Consider the following 15,480-nt stretch of genomic DNA (forward strand, 5'->3'; position numbering starts at 1 on the left):
AACGGGTTGGACCCCCTTTTGCCTTCAGAACTGCCTCAATTCTTCGTGGCATAGATACAACAAGGTGCTGGAAGCTCCTCAGAGATTTTGCTCCATAGTGACATGATGGCATCACACAGTTGCCGCAGATTTGTCGGCTGCACATCCATGATGCGAATCTCCCGTTCCACCACATCCCAAAGATGCTCTATTGGATTGAGATCTGGTGACTGTGGATGCCATTTGTGTCCAGTGACCTCATTGTCATGTTCAAGAAACCAGTCTGAGATGCTTCCAGCTTTATGACATGGCGCATTATCCTGCTGAAAGTAGCCATCAGATGTTACAGGGTACATTGTGGTCATAAAGGGATGGACATGGTCAGCAACAGTACTCAGGTAGGCTGTGGCGTTGTACCAAGGGGCCCAAAGACACCATGACACCACCACCACCAGCCTGACCCGCTGATACAAGGCAGGATGGATCCATGACACCACCACCACCAGCCTGAACCGCTGATACAAGGCAGGATGGATCCATGACACCACCACCACCAGCCTGACCCGCTGATACAAGGCAGGATGGATCCATGACACCACCACCAGCCTGAGCCGCTGATACAAGGCAGGATGGATCCATGACACCAGCACCACCAGCCTCACCCGCTGATACAAGGCAGGATGGATCCATGACACCACCACCACCAGCCTGACCCGCTGATACAAGGCAGGATGGATCCATGACACCACCACCACCAGCCTGACCCGCTGATACAAGGCAGGATGGCTCCATGACACCACCACCACCAGCCTGAGCCGCTGATACAAGGCAGGATGGATCCATGACACCACCACCACCAGCCTGACCCGCTGATACAAGGCAGGATGGATCCATGACACCACCACCACCAGCCTGAGCCGCTGATACAAGGCAGGAGGGATCCATGACACCACCACCAGCAGCCTGACCCGGTGATACAAGGCAGGATGGATCCATGACACCACCACCACCAGCCTGACCCGCTGATACAAGGCACGATGGATCCATGACACCACCACCACCAGCCTGATCCGCTGATACAAGGCAGGATGGATCCATGACACCACCACCACCAGCCTGACCCGCTGATACAAGGCAGGATGGATCCATGACACCACCAGCACCAGCCTGACCCGCTGATACAAGGCAGGATGGATCCATGACACCACCAGCACCAGCCTGACCCGCTGATACAAGGCAGGTGGATCCATGACACCACCACCACCAGCCTGACCCGCTGATACAAGGCAGGATGGATCCATGACACCAGCACCACCACCAGCCTGAGCCGCTGATACAAGGCAGGATGGATCCATGACACCAGCACCACCAGCCTGAGCCGCTGATACAAGGCAGGATGGATCCATGCTTTCATGTTGTTGACGCCAAATTCTGACCCTACCATCCGAATGTCGCAGCAGAAATCGAGACTCATCAGACCAGGCAACGTTTTTCCAATCTTCTACTGTCCAATTTCGATGAGCTTGTGCAAATTGTAGCCTCAGTTTCCTGTTCTTAGCTGAAAGGAGTGGCACCCGGTGTGGTCTTCTGCTGCTGTAGCCCATCTGCCTCAAAGTTGGACGTACTGTGCGTTCAGAGATGCTCTTCTGCCTACCTTGGTTGTAACGGGTGGCGATTTGAGTCACTGTTGCCTTTCTATCAGCTCGAACCAGTCTGCCCATTCTCCTCTGACCTCTGGCATCAACAAGGCATTTCCGCCCACAGAACTGCCGCTCACTGGATGTTTTTTCTTTTTCGGACCATTCTCTGTAAACCCTAGAGATGGTTGTGCGTGAAAATCCCAGTAGATCAGCAGTTTCTGAAATACTCAGACCAGCCCTTCTGGCACCAACAACCATGCCACGTTCAAAGGCCTCAAATCACCTTTCTTCCCCATACTGATGCTCGGGAGAACTGCAGGAGATTGTCTTGACCATGTCTACATGCCTAAATGCACTGAGTTGCCGCCATGTGATTGGCTGATTAGAAATTAAGTGTTAACGAGCAATTGGACAGGTGTACCTAATAAAGTGGCCGGTGAGTGTATTATATATATTCTGTATGTATTTTATACTACATGACGATAAGCTGTATGCGTTTTATACTACATAGCGGCATTCTGTATGCATTTTATACTACATATATTTTATACTACTATATTTTGGTTTAGTTGGCACGATGTATAATGCTGGTTGGCTGACAGCACAGCCTCAGCCAATGCCCCCCTTCATATGGACCCCAGCCCCTTGTATCTACCCCCTCTCTGTAGGCTACAGGTGAAACTTTTTATCACCCCAAACTCTTAACGGGAATCTACCACCAGGATGAAGGATTAAAACTGAGCACAAAGACTTACTGGTGTGTGCCCCCTATCAGCCCCCCACAGTGCAGATTAAACCCCAAAATCTGCACCTGTCCCTCCACATCTAGTTGGGATAGAGATAAGCACAATGGGGCCTCCATGTGAGGGGATGAATTTACCATCAGCTTCTATATGAATGCGGCCTACACGTTGCGCTCACACACCTGTAAGGCCGCGTTCACACCACACAGAGGCCGCTGCTGCTGTGATTGGGGGTTTGAGCCCCTTATGTGATAAGGAATTACAACATCTTCAATGTTTCTTGCCCCTTGGACATTACAGGGCCCGGAAAAACAACTGTACGTGACCTTTCTGTCACATATTTGTCCTATATACAGCAAAATCTCTACTTTAAAACAGGTCCCGAATTCCTGCACATTAACCTTCAATGTGTAAAAAAAACAGACCTTTTTGGGGTACAATTATTCACTGTTTTAAAGAAAATAAATAAAATCTATGTAAATTCCAGTCAAAATCCCTTGTCTGCACTTCTCAGCCTCCACCACTAGCCGGCGCTCTCCCGAATACACATCAGTGCAATTCTGTCCGGCGGAAAAAAGGTTAATTAGCGGCGCCTTCATAGATCCACCCCTTTTTCTTCAGTGGCGCGAAAACTAGCTCCGCCCCTCCGCTGCCATTGGTTTTGAGTGGCGCGAAAACGGCTCACGTGGGGTCGAGATTGGCGCGAAACTGTAGCGTTGTCCCTTTAGTGGAGCAGGAAGCGGCTTCTCCGGTCAGAACCGAGTCATGGACGTAGCCGAGAATAACGTGACCGCCGCGGCCGCCGCCGCTCAGCAAGTGAGGGATGAGGTGGCGGAGAAGTGCCAGAAGCTGTTACAGGACTTCTTGGAGGAGTGAGTGTCCCGGAGCAGCGTCCCCCGCACACCCGGCTGTGGCCTCCATAGCGGGGCAGCTCACCAATCAGATTGCAGGTCTTATCCGCCTGGTGAGGATCACACGATGAGAGCTGCAATCTTATTGGTCAAGATCTGCGCCTCCTATAGACGCTTGTCCTATTCATACACCCAGATACGTGTCCTGTACGGACTATACATAACCGTGCACGGAAGATCGCTGAACCCGCAATGCACTGTGGGAGATCAGCGGCGCTTCATGCGTGTTCACATGTTGCGTTTTTATTTGTGTCTTGAATCGTTGCGTTCTGAGCATAACATATGTGTCCGGGCTCTGGCACCATGTGTTGTGCTGGACAGTCGGGTGCAACATGTGACTAGCTCCTGAATGCAAGAGGTTTTTGCTGCAAAAGCCTCATCTTCAGGAGTTGCCCTGATGTGTCAGAAGGCATTATGAGCACAAAGTGTGAACAGGGCCTAATGCTGCGCCAGCGGGAATGGTATCCGCTGCGATTCCACCTGCGGCATGCATTGGGTGCACATGCGGAGCACACACACACCGGTACTGCTGCCCCTGCTTGTTCAGTGTCTTTTGCTTTATATGTGTCTGTTATGTCTCCATGTAATAAAGCCGCTGTCTGTCGTCTGCTTCGTCTCCTCTCACTAACCCTGCATGTAATAAAGCTCCTCCGTGTGTCTCCAGTATAATCCTCCAGATCACACTGCCGGGATCTATAGATCATTGGGTGGGGATCTCTTCCACCTCCTGGGATGGTTGTCACATTGGATCACAGCTACATGTGACACATTCTGATGTGAGCGCTTGTCATGTAACCACAGCCTGGATCCAATCCCCTCCCTATACTGACACCATCCTAGACAACTACTACTGGGACCTGTAGTGGTTTGGAAATTCTGGGAGAAATTTGCAATTCTCCTCTGCACCCAGTAAGATCACATCACATGACTTTAATTAAAATCTAATTTTCTATAACTCTGTACTGTAGCTGAGTCTTTCATGTGTTAAGACAATATTCAGACAGCATGGCCTTAGAGGTGAACACATTTACTCCACTCTGATACCTGCATTGCTCTGGTGCTTCCAATTTTTGGGTCTGTTCTGGGACATAAGTTCTGTGGGGACTTTCGTTGTTGTCCCATCTTTGAGGAGCGGCCTGTACACTGGAAGTCCTTGAGCCAGGTGTGTATGACGCCTCTTTTTGCTAGACCCGGCCATCAAATTCCTAGAAAAAGTCTTTAGAGCATAACAATAACATAAGTTCCAAGTTTTCAGTGGAGTTTCTACCACCCAGTGAAGGGCTGCAGCTGCCCATCTCGTACTTTGACCCTCTTTATTTTTACATCTTTGGTGTCTCGGGATTCGCTTTGATTAGGACATTGATACAGTGTAACATTCAGGAAAAGCCGGATAAATAAAACTTTGTAACGGGAATGTACCAACTTTTATTGTTATCTATTAGTAGGATGGTGTTGGGAGGGGGTTGGGTTGCACCCACTTTTAGGAAATGCAGTAGAGTCCTACAACTTTCTGTTTAGATCACAGATTCCCTTGTTGTGGATTTGAATGAGACATGAACCTGGATAATGGGAAGAATTCTGCAACTGCAAAATCCATAAAATGGATAATAAAATTTGACATCCCGGCCCTGTGATCTCTGATATTATTTCAGTTTTACACATCGGGTAAATGTCGCATAAAACAACACAGAAACCTGTGAATGATTTCTTGTTTGTTGCTTGTTATATGCAAAATCATAAAATGCTGAGGTTTATGTAATAAGACGATTTTTCTATTAATTTCAGGTTCCAAAATGCAGATGGAGAAATAAAGTACAAGAGTGACGCAGAGGAGCTGATCCGCCCGGAGAGGAACACGCTGCTGGTCAGCTTCCAGGACCTGGAGCAGTACAACCAGCAGCTGGCCACCACCGTCCAGGAGGAGTTCTACAGGTGAGTCCGATGGGGGTTAGTGTCCTTCCCCTGAGGACGTGTCCTGTAGACCAGTCATTTATCCTGATCTCCTCCCATGCAGGGTGTATCCGTACCTGTGCAGATCCGTCAGGGCCTTTGCCAGAGATCACAGCAATGTGCCCCAAAACAAGGAGTTCTACCTGGCTTTCCAAGACCTTCCAACCCGACACAAGTAAGCAGCAGGAGGGGTCGGTATGTGGTCAACCAAGGGAAATCCCTTTAAAGGGCACCTACCACCACGAATCTACCTATAAAGGTAGATCAGGTGGTAGGTGGATGTATGGGACGTGAGGAGAGCTCTTTTTAGAGCTAATCCTCACGTCCCCGCTAGCGTAGCATAAACTTTATTGCCCTAATATGTAAATTTTATTAAGCGGCTACTGGGGCGTGGAGTAGCCGGACACGAGGCTACACGGCGCGGCTACTCCACTCCCCAGTAGCCGCTTTCCCCCGCCTACCCTGTGATCTTCGCCGCGCAGCTCCTGGCAGCTGCGCCACCTTGGCCAAGAAGCCGGAGTTCTGCGCATGCGCAGTAACTCCGGCCTCGTTCTCGAGATCGCGCATCCTCGGGCCTGCGCTCTGGTATAGGTATGCAGAGCGCAGGCCCGAGGATGCGCGATCTCGGGAACGAGGCCGGAGTTACTGCGCATGCGCAGAACTCCGGCTTCTCGGACGAGGGCGCGCAGCTGCCAGGAGCTGCGCGCCGAAGATCACAGGGTAGGCGGGGGAAAGCGGCCACTGGGGCGTGGAGTAGCCGCGCCGTGTAGCCTCGTGTCCGGCTACTCCACGCCCCGGTAGCCGCTTAATAAAATTTACATATTAGGGCAATAAAGTTTATGCTACGCTAGCGGGGACGTGAGGATTAGCTCTAAAAAGGGCTATCCTCACGTCCCATACATCCACCTACCACCCGATCTACCTTTATAGCCCTACAATATCCATTTATTTGCCCACAGGATCAGAGAGCTGACCACCCCTCGCATCGGCTCCCTGATGAGGATCAGCGGTCAGGTGGTGCGCACTCACCCCGTGCACCCGGAGCTGGTCAGCGGCACCTTCTTGTGTCTGGATTGTCAGACACTGGTTAAAGATGTGGAGCAGCAGTTCAAGTACACACAGCCCAGTATCTGCAGGAACCCGGTGTGTGCCAACAGGAGGAGGTTCATGCTGGACACCAACAAGTCCCGATTTGTCGATTTCCAGAAGGTAACTTTACACGTAATAGACATGTGTTGGTCCAGCAGTAGCGGAGAACCCCGTCATATATTATGGTGTATTCCTCTGACTCTTGCATGTATTTGCAGGTGCGGATCCAGGAGACGCAGGCCGAGCTCCCACGTGGTAGTATTCCACGTAGTGTTGAGATAATTTTACGTGCAGAAGCTGTGGAGTCGTGTCAGGCCGGAGACAGGTGTGACTTCACAGGGTGTCTGATAGTCGTCCCTGATGTCGCTCAGCTCGCTACTCCAGGTATCTGATTAGTAAACACAAGGCTACAAAGAACAATGTGACATAATATTGTCGTCTCAGAGTCCAGGAATTGTATAAGCTGCTGCGTCGTTACAGATATATATAATCTTGTTGCAGCTAACGCTTTGGATAACCGGGTGTCGCTTGCTGATAATCAGTGGGGGCCCAGTAGAGGATGATATCAAAACTGATACTGTGTTACTAATTCTATTATATACGTTTTATGTTTGGGTTTTACTACTGGGTCTCCAAGCAATCAGGAGAACAGTTCACCAAAAGTTCCCCTTAAGTTCTGCACATAGTAGTTGATGTATAATCTGTATGATCTTTCCAGTGTTATAATTGAATAATATAATAATCATAGGTGTCCGTTCGGAGACCAGTTCCCGGGTCGGAGGAACTGAGGGCTATGAAGCTGAAGGAGTCCGTGGTCTTCGTGCCCTTGGAGTTAGAGATTTATCCTACAGACTCGTCTTCTTGGCTTGTTATGTTGCTCCTACAAACCCCAGAGTAAGTAATAGGAAGGACGGAGAGACCACACCTTCTCAAGAGGGATAAACATGAGGACATACCTAATTCAGAAAGTCATCAGACTGTCTGGGCTATTGCTGAACTGCCTGAGCACTCGGTATAACTCGTTCTCTTTCAGTTTGGTGGTAAAGATCTCCATGAAGAAGATATGACTGCAGAGAGCATCAAGAACCAAATGTCTACAAAGGAATGGGAGAAAGTGTTTGAAATGAGCCAAGATAAAAACCTGTACCACAACCTGTGCACCAGCCTCTTCCCCACTGTGCACGGTACGCGAGACCCCGCTAATACATTAGATATAGTAAAAGGTGGGTTTATATGTGACAACATTTGTGTATCCCTGGTGCAGGCAATGACGAGGTGAAGAGAGGCATCTTACTCATGCTGTTTGGTGGGGTCCCTAAGACCACCATGGAGGGCACCTCACTACGTGGTGACATTAACGTGTGCATTGTCGGAGATCCGAGTACGGCCAAGAGTCAGTTCCTCAAGTAAGTATTGTCCAGAATTCTTTTTGTGCTGTCTGGTCTAAAGCTCGGGGACAATATGGCCGCCAGGTAATGTCACGCTAAGTGATACTTACATGATGGTCCTTATCACAGGGAGCTATACATAGACACATGTACCCGTCTTTATCTCACTTATAGCTGAAAGAATTTCTTTCTGTAATAAACCCGATAGCCTCTTACCATAAAGCGCCGTAAACCTCAGCAATCAGCGCTACGTCAATGCGACCTTTGTGCTGCAGATAAATGATCGCCTAGTCATGGACTGTCTTATATAATAATAAATATTACATAATGGCCACACAGTCCATTGATAGTATAGAGAGGACATGGTGGGATCATTCGGAGCCCCTGATCTCCAACAATGACAATGATGGAGTAATTGATAATGTCTTACAATATGTAAAATATTCAGTATTACTGGATTGGTGTCATTGTGTGTTTCCCCAGGCATGTGGAGGAGTTCAGTCCCCGGGCAGTGTATACCAGCGGGAAGGCGTCCAGCGCTGCCGGTCTGACCGCGGCCGTAGTAAAAGACGAAGAGTCTCACGAGTTTGTGATAGAGGCCGGAGCGCTGATGTTAGCAGACAATGTGAGTATATCTGGGATATCGCAGACCTATCTATGCTCCCTGTATGTTTCTGTGATGGTGACCTCTGGGCCTTTACACTTTCCAGGGTGTATGTTGCATCGACGAGTTTGACAAGATGGATCTCAAGGACCAAGTTGCGATCCACGAAGCGATGGAACAGCAAACCATTTCCATCACCAAAGCCGGAGTGAAGGTAAAGAGTCCGGATCCTCCTGTCAATCTCATAATGGCGTATTCTCTGTGGGACTCCCCTGACCCGTCTTGTTTTACACCAGGCGACGCTCAATGCCAGGACGTCCATCTTGGCTGCTGCAAATCCCGTTGGGGGACGTTACGAAAGATCGAAGTCTCTGAAACAAAACGTGAACTTGTCTGCTCCAATCATGTCCAGATTTGACCTTTTCTTCATCCTGGTTGATGAATGTAATGAGGTAACACACGTCATGCACATGGGGATTCTTCCTAATACATTCGATTTCTTGCACTATTCCAGAACATGACTTCCAGTTATTGTGAATAGGATAGCATTGAGTTTCAGAACAATGATTAAATATATGGTGTCAATAGCACAGACACTTCCTATATACCATAGTAGGACACATGGACGCCAAATGCCTAAACTTATGTAGTTAATTTATAACATGATGTTCTCCAGGTGACAGATTACGCCATTGCCCGACGTATAGTGGATCTCCACGCCAGGATTGAAGAGTCCATAGACAGAGTGTACACCCTCGATGAAGTCCGCAGATATCTGCTCTTTGCCCGCCAGTTCAAGCCTAAAGTAGGTTTCCCAGTAAATTGGCTTTCGTCAGCCATTGCTTTTTCTTACTTGCTTTGAGCTTACCAGGTCCTTTATTTCTTTCCTTACAGATCTCCAAAGACTCAGAGAATTTTATAGTGGAACAGTACAAGCGCCTGCGCCAGAGAGACGGCTCCGGTGTCACCAAATCTGCATGGAGGATCACGGTGCGACAGCTGGAGAGCATGATCCGTCTGTCCGAGGCCATGGCCAGGATGCACTGCAGCGACGAGGTGAGGATTCACTGCAGCAACTTCTAGCAAAGGAGAACTTTAATGGGGTCTCCTCCTAGTGATTGTGTCGCTCTGTAATTTCTATAGAGCATAGAACAAGACCCCTTGCTAATGGGTGCCTGCAAATAGTCTCCTACTTTGCTGCCCTTGATGCTGTCATATATGATATAGTGGATTATTCCGTGAGTGGGTGCAGAGGGGATGTATTGCCAACCAGTTTCTCATTGAACTTGATCCCTAAGTGGATCTGGTTCTATGTTGAGCAGCCGACATGGGTAGTGATAAAACCTAATGTAGGTGCAGGAGGATGGAACCTGATTTCCTGCATCATATCAGTGGATCCCATACAAAAGGGAATTGCCAATGTTTAAAGGGTAGCTCAAATTTGAGCCCTTTTAAAGGAAATTTACCATTTAGAAAAGCTTATTGTAAACCAAGCGCACTCACATTTCACTGTATGCCCACTGATACAGGCACTTCTCTTCCTTATCTATTCAACATTGATATTTCTGCAGTTTTAATTAATGCAAATTAGTGTCGGGAGCTCCTGTGCATGTAAAAATTTATTCATCCTCTTCTATCCTGCCCTCTCCCTTGGAGTCAGCAATTCCTGAGAGTCTGTGATGTCACCTGGCTCGCGGGAACGTCTGCGCATGCGCTGTCGGCTTTCTTGCTACTTCCCAAAGTAGGGATCTGCACTGGCTCTGTTGGAGTGCAGTGATCGAGACGACCGTAGATAAGGAAGAGAAGTGTCTAATCACAACACAACCCTTTTACCATGAATGAAGGATCTGGTTGCACATGTATGGCTGCTTGAGTCACAACTATAGGACGGCACGGGATAGTCGAGTGTAGACAGATTATCTCAAATGAAGGGAGTAACTGCAGCTACCTCCTCAATCCAGAACTTTTCCCACTAAAGATGTTGTGGATAGGGCCTAACTTAGTGATCAGTGATGAGACCCCCACAGATCACGAGAACAGTGGTCTGATAGGTACCCCACCAATCTGCAAGTTAGGCCCTATCCTAGCTTGTTTCTTGGGATCAGTCCCAGTGTTTTGACCCCCATCCAATCCTGTGGATAGAAATGTCCTATAATACTCCTAGTATGGCCTCATGTTCAGTCCAGAACTTGTCAGTAGCATAATACAGCCCATTCTGTGTATTTGGAAGGAAATGTTCATGTCCTGACCCTCCGCTTGCACCACAGGTTCACCCAAAACACGTGAAGGAAGCCTTCCGGTTACTGAACAAGTCTATTATCCGGGTTGAGACTCCGGATGTGAACTTGGATCAGGACGATGAAATGGAGGTGTCGGAGCCCCAGGAGGAAGTGAATGGTGAGATCCGCTCCTGTGTCGTGTGGATTCTGCTGGTCTTGTCTCCGCTCTCTCCTAACCTGCTTTGGTTTTTGTAGGTGATGCTGGAGTACCCAACGGGCATGTAAATGGTATAAACGGCCACGCTGACAGCGAGCCCAAGGAGCCGGCGCCTAAGCCTACCCTGCGACTCAGCTTCACAGAATACAAGAGGATCTCCAACCTGCTGGTCCTGCAGCTGCGGAAGATGGAAGGTCAGTATCGTCCTCCCATGACTCCGGCGCATGTATATAAGCCCCGGATAGTCAGGGTCTAATTGCCTTGTCTTTGCTCCATACAGATGAGGATGAATCTTCCCAGAAGAGAAGTGACCTTATTAACTGGTACCTGAAGGAGATCGAATCAGAAATAGACTCTGAAGAAGAACTTGTGAACCGCAAGCAAATCATCGAGAAAGTGATTCACCGACTTGTTCATTATGTGAGTAGTGATCCTGTTATGTATCTTAGGGATCAGAAGATCTGATGGTCCTCTGAAGTGGCCCATAATGGGTCAGGTGCGCTGGACCTGCGCCCTATAGGTCAGCGGTCCTGGAGGGCTCATAGATGGTCCAGTATGTGTAGCTGCACTTCAGAGGATGTACAACGCCCCGTTCTTCCCATCGTTGGGGTCCCAATGGTCAAACCTCCAGTAATCAATGAGCCACTATCCTGTGCATTGGGGATAAGTTTTGTGGCACAACCCCTTTAAGATGCTTGAAACTCACGTTTTCAGAAAGAACTTTGTTCTTAAAAGACGGCATTGTAAGTTTCTCTTTAATTTTCAGGATCAGATCTTGATTGAGTTATCACAGAGCGGCCTGAAGGGCTCAGAAGAAGAGGTGGACGGCTCCAAGGAAGAGGATCCGTACCTGGTTGTCAACCCCAACTACATCCTGGAGGACTAGTAATCCATGGATACTGGAGGACTAAGAATCCCTGGACATTGGGATTGGATCAGAACTTTTCATCTAAAAACTTTTTAGAGCTTTCAGACATTTTAATATTTGATCCCTTATGTCCCGGAATTTCCTGTTGGGAATGGGGACACATTTTATTAGGTTCTAAGGACTTTTTATTTTTTAAAGCATAAAAGTTTTTAGGCGTTATATCCACATCGGTCAGAGCTTGGAAATATATGTGGTTTTTGCTGCAGACGTCATCTTTTAGAACTTTTTGTTATGTTATTATTTGTTCTGGCCAAAAAATTCTCTGATTTAAAGGAGAAGTTGCCAAATGTAGAAAACATTTCTAAGATTTTTTTATTATTTTTTTTAAAGTCATGAGGTTGATAGAAAATATGTTCTGAGATTTTGCATTGTCCTTGGGATATGGCATCAGTGTATGACTATGCAGGTCCTATCACCGCACAGAACGAGCCGGAGCGACACAGAACCAGACAGACATGTATACACTGCTCATTGTGTCAGGTTCTCCATCTCTAGTCACTGAATGGGGGCTTCTACTTCATGAACTTGAAATGGTTGTAAAATCCGAGAAGACCCCTTTAAATGTCTCCATGGAAAACTAACATTGATGCCAGAGACACATGAGGTATAAATACTTGTCATCCTCTACTATCATTACACCCTGTGTGTCCCCAGCCTAACATCTCGCTCGTTCTTCCAGTCACTTGTCTTTAAATCATTGTGTATTATAGTCGTTTCATTCTTCACCTTTAAGAACAGTTTAAAATATTGCATTTTATTTTGTGGAGTTCCACTTTCATCTTTTATATTGTACGTTTCCTGTATATGATGCGTCATTTTTTTACTGCTTACAGTAAGTGCTGTAGATTTGTCAGAATACATTACAATTTTACTTGTACGCCGGTTTAGTTATATTCATTTCTGCTTCTGAGGATCTTTTCACCCGTTGATCATGTTTGTAAGAGCGATTTCATATATTATAATAGTGACTACAACAAAAAACACTACAAACACAACATAAAAACTCATCCATGCTGTTGTGTGTAAACGTGTCCAGAACACACTACTTAAAGGAAAAGTACCACCAGGATGAAGGCTTGTACACCAAGCACACTGACATACTGGTGTGTGCCTCCCCTGGCAGGATACGCTCTACTTTAAGCTTTTTATGCCCTTGTTTTTGCAAAAAAAGGCTTTAAAAATTATGCAAATGATCCTGAGGGGCTCCAGACTCTATAGCTGGAGCTATAGAAGAGTGGAGAAGCTAAAAGGAGCGGATCCATGTCAGGGGGGCTCACACCTCTATGCAAATGTGTTTGGATTAAACTCCTTGATCTTGGTGGCAGATTTCCTTTAACACCTTCATGTCTGCCATATCTGCTTTTTCTGGGACATGTGGTCCTGCTTCTGCTGAGATTGGGCTGGCACACAGGTGTTTAGGTGTTTAACTCCTCCATGGAGTGAGCTCCCTCTGCCACCCATTGGCACCTGCATTTGTGGGGTGCTAATGACATCACAGGCAGCCACAGAGGTCCTTTGAAGGACACCCTCGGATTGCCTGTAGTATCTTTCTATTAAGCCATTCCAGAGGTGTGGCTTAATAGAAAGCCTGTTGTACACAGTATAATCTATAGCACCAACCACACAAAAAAGCATCCCATTCCTTTAACCGGCTCACGCTCTGCACCGTACATGTATGGCGCAGAGGTGTGGGGCTGTGCAAATACAGACATGGGGTTTGCTGCATATTGCAGCAAACACCCACCGCTAATACCAGCTATTGGTGCTATCACGTGTATTAACCCTTCCGACGGTACTGGCATTTAAAAGATGGCGGCACCCATCTTTGTTCCAATCAACGCTTCCCATGACGTCATCTTCAATCGATTGCCCAGGCAGCCTCAGGTTTTCGTCAGACCCAAGGCTGCAATGGCATGTGCAGTTTTGTTAGTGAGCCAGCGGCTCATTTTTATGCCATATACTGCAATACAGTAATATTGCATTATATGGTAGGAATGATCAGACCATATAGAGTTAAAGTACCCTACAGGGTCTAAAAAATAGTAAAATAAGTATTAAAAAAACCCCTAAAAAATCAAATCACCCCCCCCCCCACCTTTTCTCTAGAACTGATATAAAATGTAATAAACATTAAAAATCAAACACATCAGGTTTTGCCACATCTCAAAATGCCCGATCTATCAAAATATAATAACGGCTATTGCTGGCGGTGACCCCCCATAACGGAAAATAACACCCAGATGTCCGAAATGTGACTTTTTGACCATTTTACATCAAAAATGCAATAAAAAGTTATCAAAATGGTAGCAATGAAAACATCAGCACATCTAGCAAAAAAAAAAAAAAGGGCGCCCCCACAGCTCCGAATGAAAAAGTTTAATAGCGCCCAAAATATTTTGTAAGTTCTACATCCGTCCCAACCCAGCCAAAGCTCCATAACAGTAACTAGATGTGCCACGTGTATAACTTTGTATCTGCACAGTAAAGTTCATGCACTTCTTATATTACTGGAAAGAATCCAGAGAATACAGCGAGGTATCAATGTTATCACGTCAGGATAATGTATTTTCAATAAGTGAACAATTTAGAAAGATAGAAATACAGAATTGAAATTGTCGCTGTATCAAAGCCTTTGACTAATCAATATAGATGATATACATCTTAGCAAAATCATTATATACTGAATACAAGACTCCGTGATATGTAGCAAAAATGTATCTCCTGCATAGAATGGGGCAAGATCGCCCTCTAATGACTCGCTGATGAATGACATGTGACATTACATGTAAATACAAGGCGGCTATAAGGGATAGAGATAGATACGGTGTATTTATAAGACATAAAGGAACATCTCTTACCACAAGGAATTTGGGGAAATAGAGAATAGCACAACGGGATGGGTACAGTATGTATGGACGCTGGTGCAGGACTAATGGGAGGAGCCACAGTGCGGCAGAGCAGTGGACCTGATAGGGGACTGCGTACATTAATGGGAGGGTTGGATGTGTGTTTCCCAATGTGCAGTTGAGTCGGCTAGCCACAATGTGTTGGGTACGCGCAAAGGGTAGAAGGACTAGTGACGGGTCATTCACAAACGAGCTGGCACGAAGAGCCGACTCTTTTGCGTGAATGACAGAAGGTGGCTCTCTTCAGTGAGCTCCACCCCCATCCCTAATTTGCTCACCACACCCACTTTAACCCCATAAAATCGGGTAAAAAGTGGAGTGGGGTGACTGGCTGGACTGAGGTTCCCTATTATACAATTGATAGCCAGAAGAGCCGGCTCTTCTTAGTGAGCAGAGCCTAATGATCCAGCTCACTAAGAAGAGCTGGACTTCGCATCACTATGAAGGACTGGGGCATGAGTGGTAGAGTCAGGTCAGCACATACGCAAAGGGAAAGTGTGAGAGTCATACATCCACCTGGGGTGTAACTACTATAATGTAGTGTGTGGCGATCCACTAAGATCGTGCGTCCGATATCCTGCATGTGTCGCTTCCCCGCTCAGGTCTGACAGAGGTAACCTTTTTTTGTGGTGCATTTTAGACATAGGGCTTGTGACAATCTGAAAATGAAATCCGGAGCTCAGTCCGAAACAGTAAGGCTGCCTGACGGCCGTCCCCCTTCATTGTGTCACATGGAGGCCAGCGCCAAAAAAAATTGCATGCACCACAATCCCAGCGCACACACTTCTTAAATACCTGTGCAAGGCGTTTTAGCCCCAAAAAGATGCATTGTCCGACTAAAATGCAGCGCGCGACCCTTAGTAAATGAGCCCCAATGTGTACATAACAGGGCACATTCTCCATAGT

The 15,480-nt window shown here is 47.1% G+C and overlaps 1 protein-coding gene across 1 annotated transcript; it reads left to right on the top strand.

Annotated features, from left to right (window-relative positions):
* Positions 1 to 3,008: 3,008 nt before the first annotated feature.
* On the top strand, positions 3,009 to 12,545 carry MCM6 (minichromosome maintenance complex component 6). Its single transcript, XM_072122246.1, has 17 exons — positions 3,009 to 3,234; positions 5,059 to 5,205; positions 5,288 to 5,398; positions 6,183 to 6,432; positions 6,531 to 6,696; positions 7,061 to 7,206; positions 7,346 to 7,496; positions 7,577 to 7,718; positions 8,184 to 8,325; positions 8,411 to 8,518; positions 8,601 to 8,756; positions 8,981 to 9,109; positions 9,199 to 9,360; positions 10,572 to 10,701; positions 10,779 to 10,934; positions 11,021 to 11,160; positions 11,507 to 12,545. The coding sequence occupies exons 1-17, from the start codon at positions 3,128 to 3,130 to the stop codon at positions 11,624 to 11,626; spliced, it is 2,463 nt and encodes an 820-aa protein (XP_071978347.1). The 5' UTR covers positions 3,009 to 3,127; the 3' UTR covers positions 11,627 to 12,545.
* The last annotated feature ends 2,935 nt before the right edge of the window (positions 12,546 to 15,480 follow it).

The sequence above is a fragment of the Engystomops pustulosus genome, chromosome 8 (genome assembly GCF_040894005.1).
Source record: "Engystomops pustulosus chromosome 8, aEngPut4.maternal, whole genome shotgun sequence".
Taxonomy (NCBI): domain Eukaryota; kingdom Metazoa; phylum Chordata; class Amphibia; order Anura; family Leptodactylidae; genus Engystomops; species Engystomops pustulosus.

Excerpts from the sequence above, each read along its gene's own strand:
- MCM6 (XM_072122246.1), top strand. The coding sequence starts at position 3,128 with ATGGACGTAGCCGAGAATAACGTGACCGCCGCGGCCGCCGCCGCTCAG. Across the intron at positions 9,110-9,198 it reads CCCGCCAGTTCAAGCCTAAA|ATCTCCAAAGACTCAGAGAA; the intron begins GTAGGTTTCCCA and ends CTTTCCTTACAG. Across the intron at positions 10,935-11,020 it reads GCAGCTGCGGAAGATGGAAG|ATGAGGATGAATCTTCCCAG; the intron begins GTCAGTATCGTC and ends TGCTCCATACAG.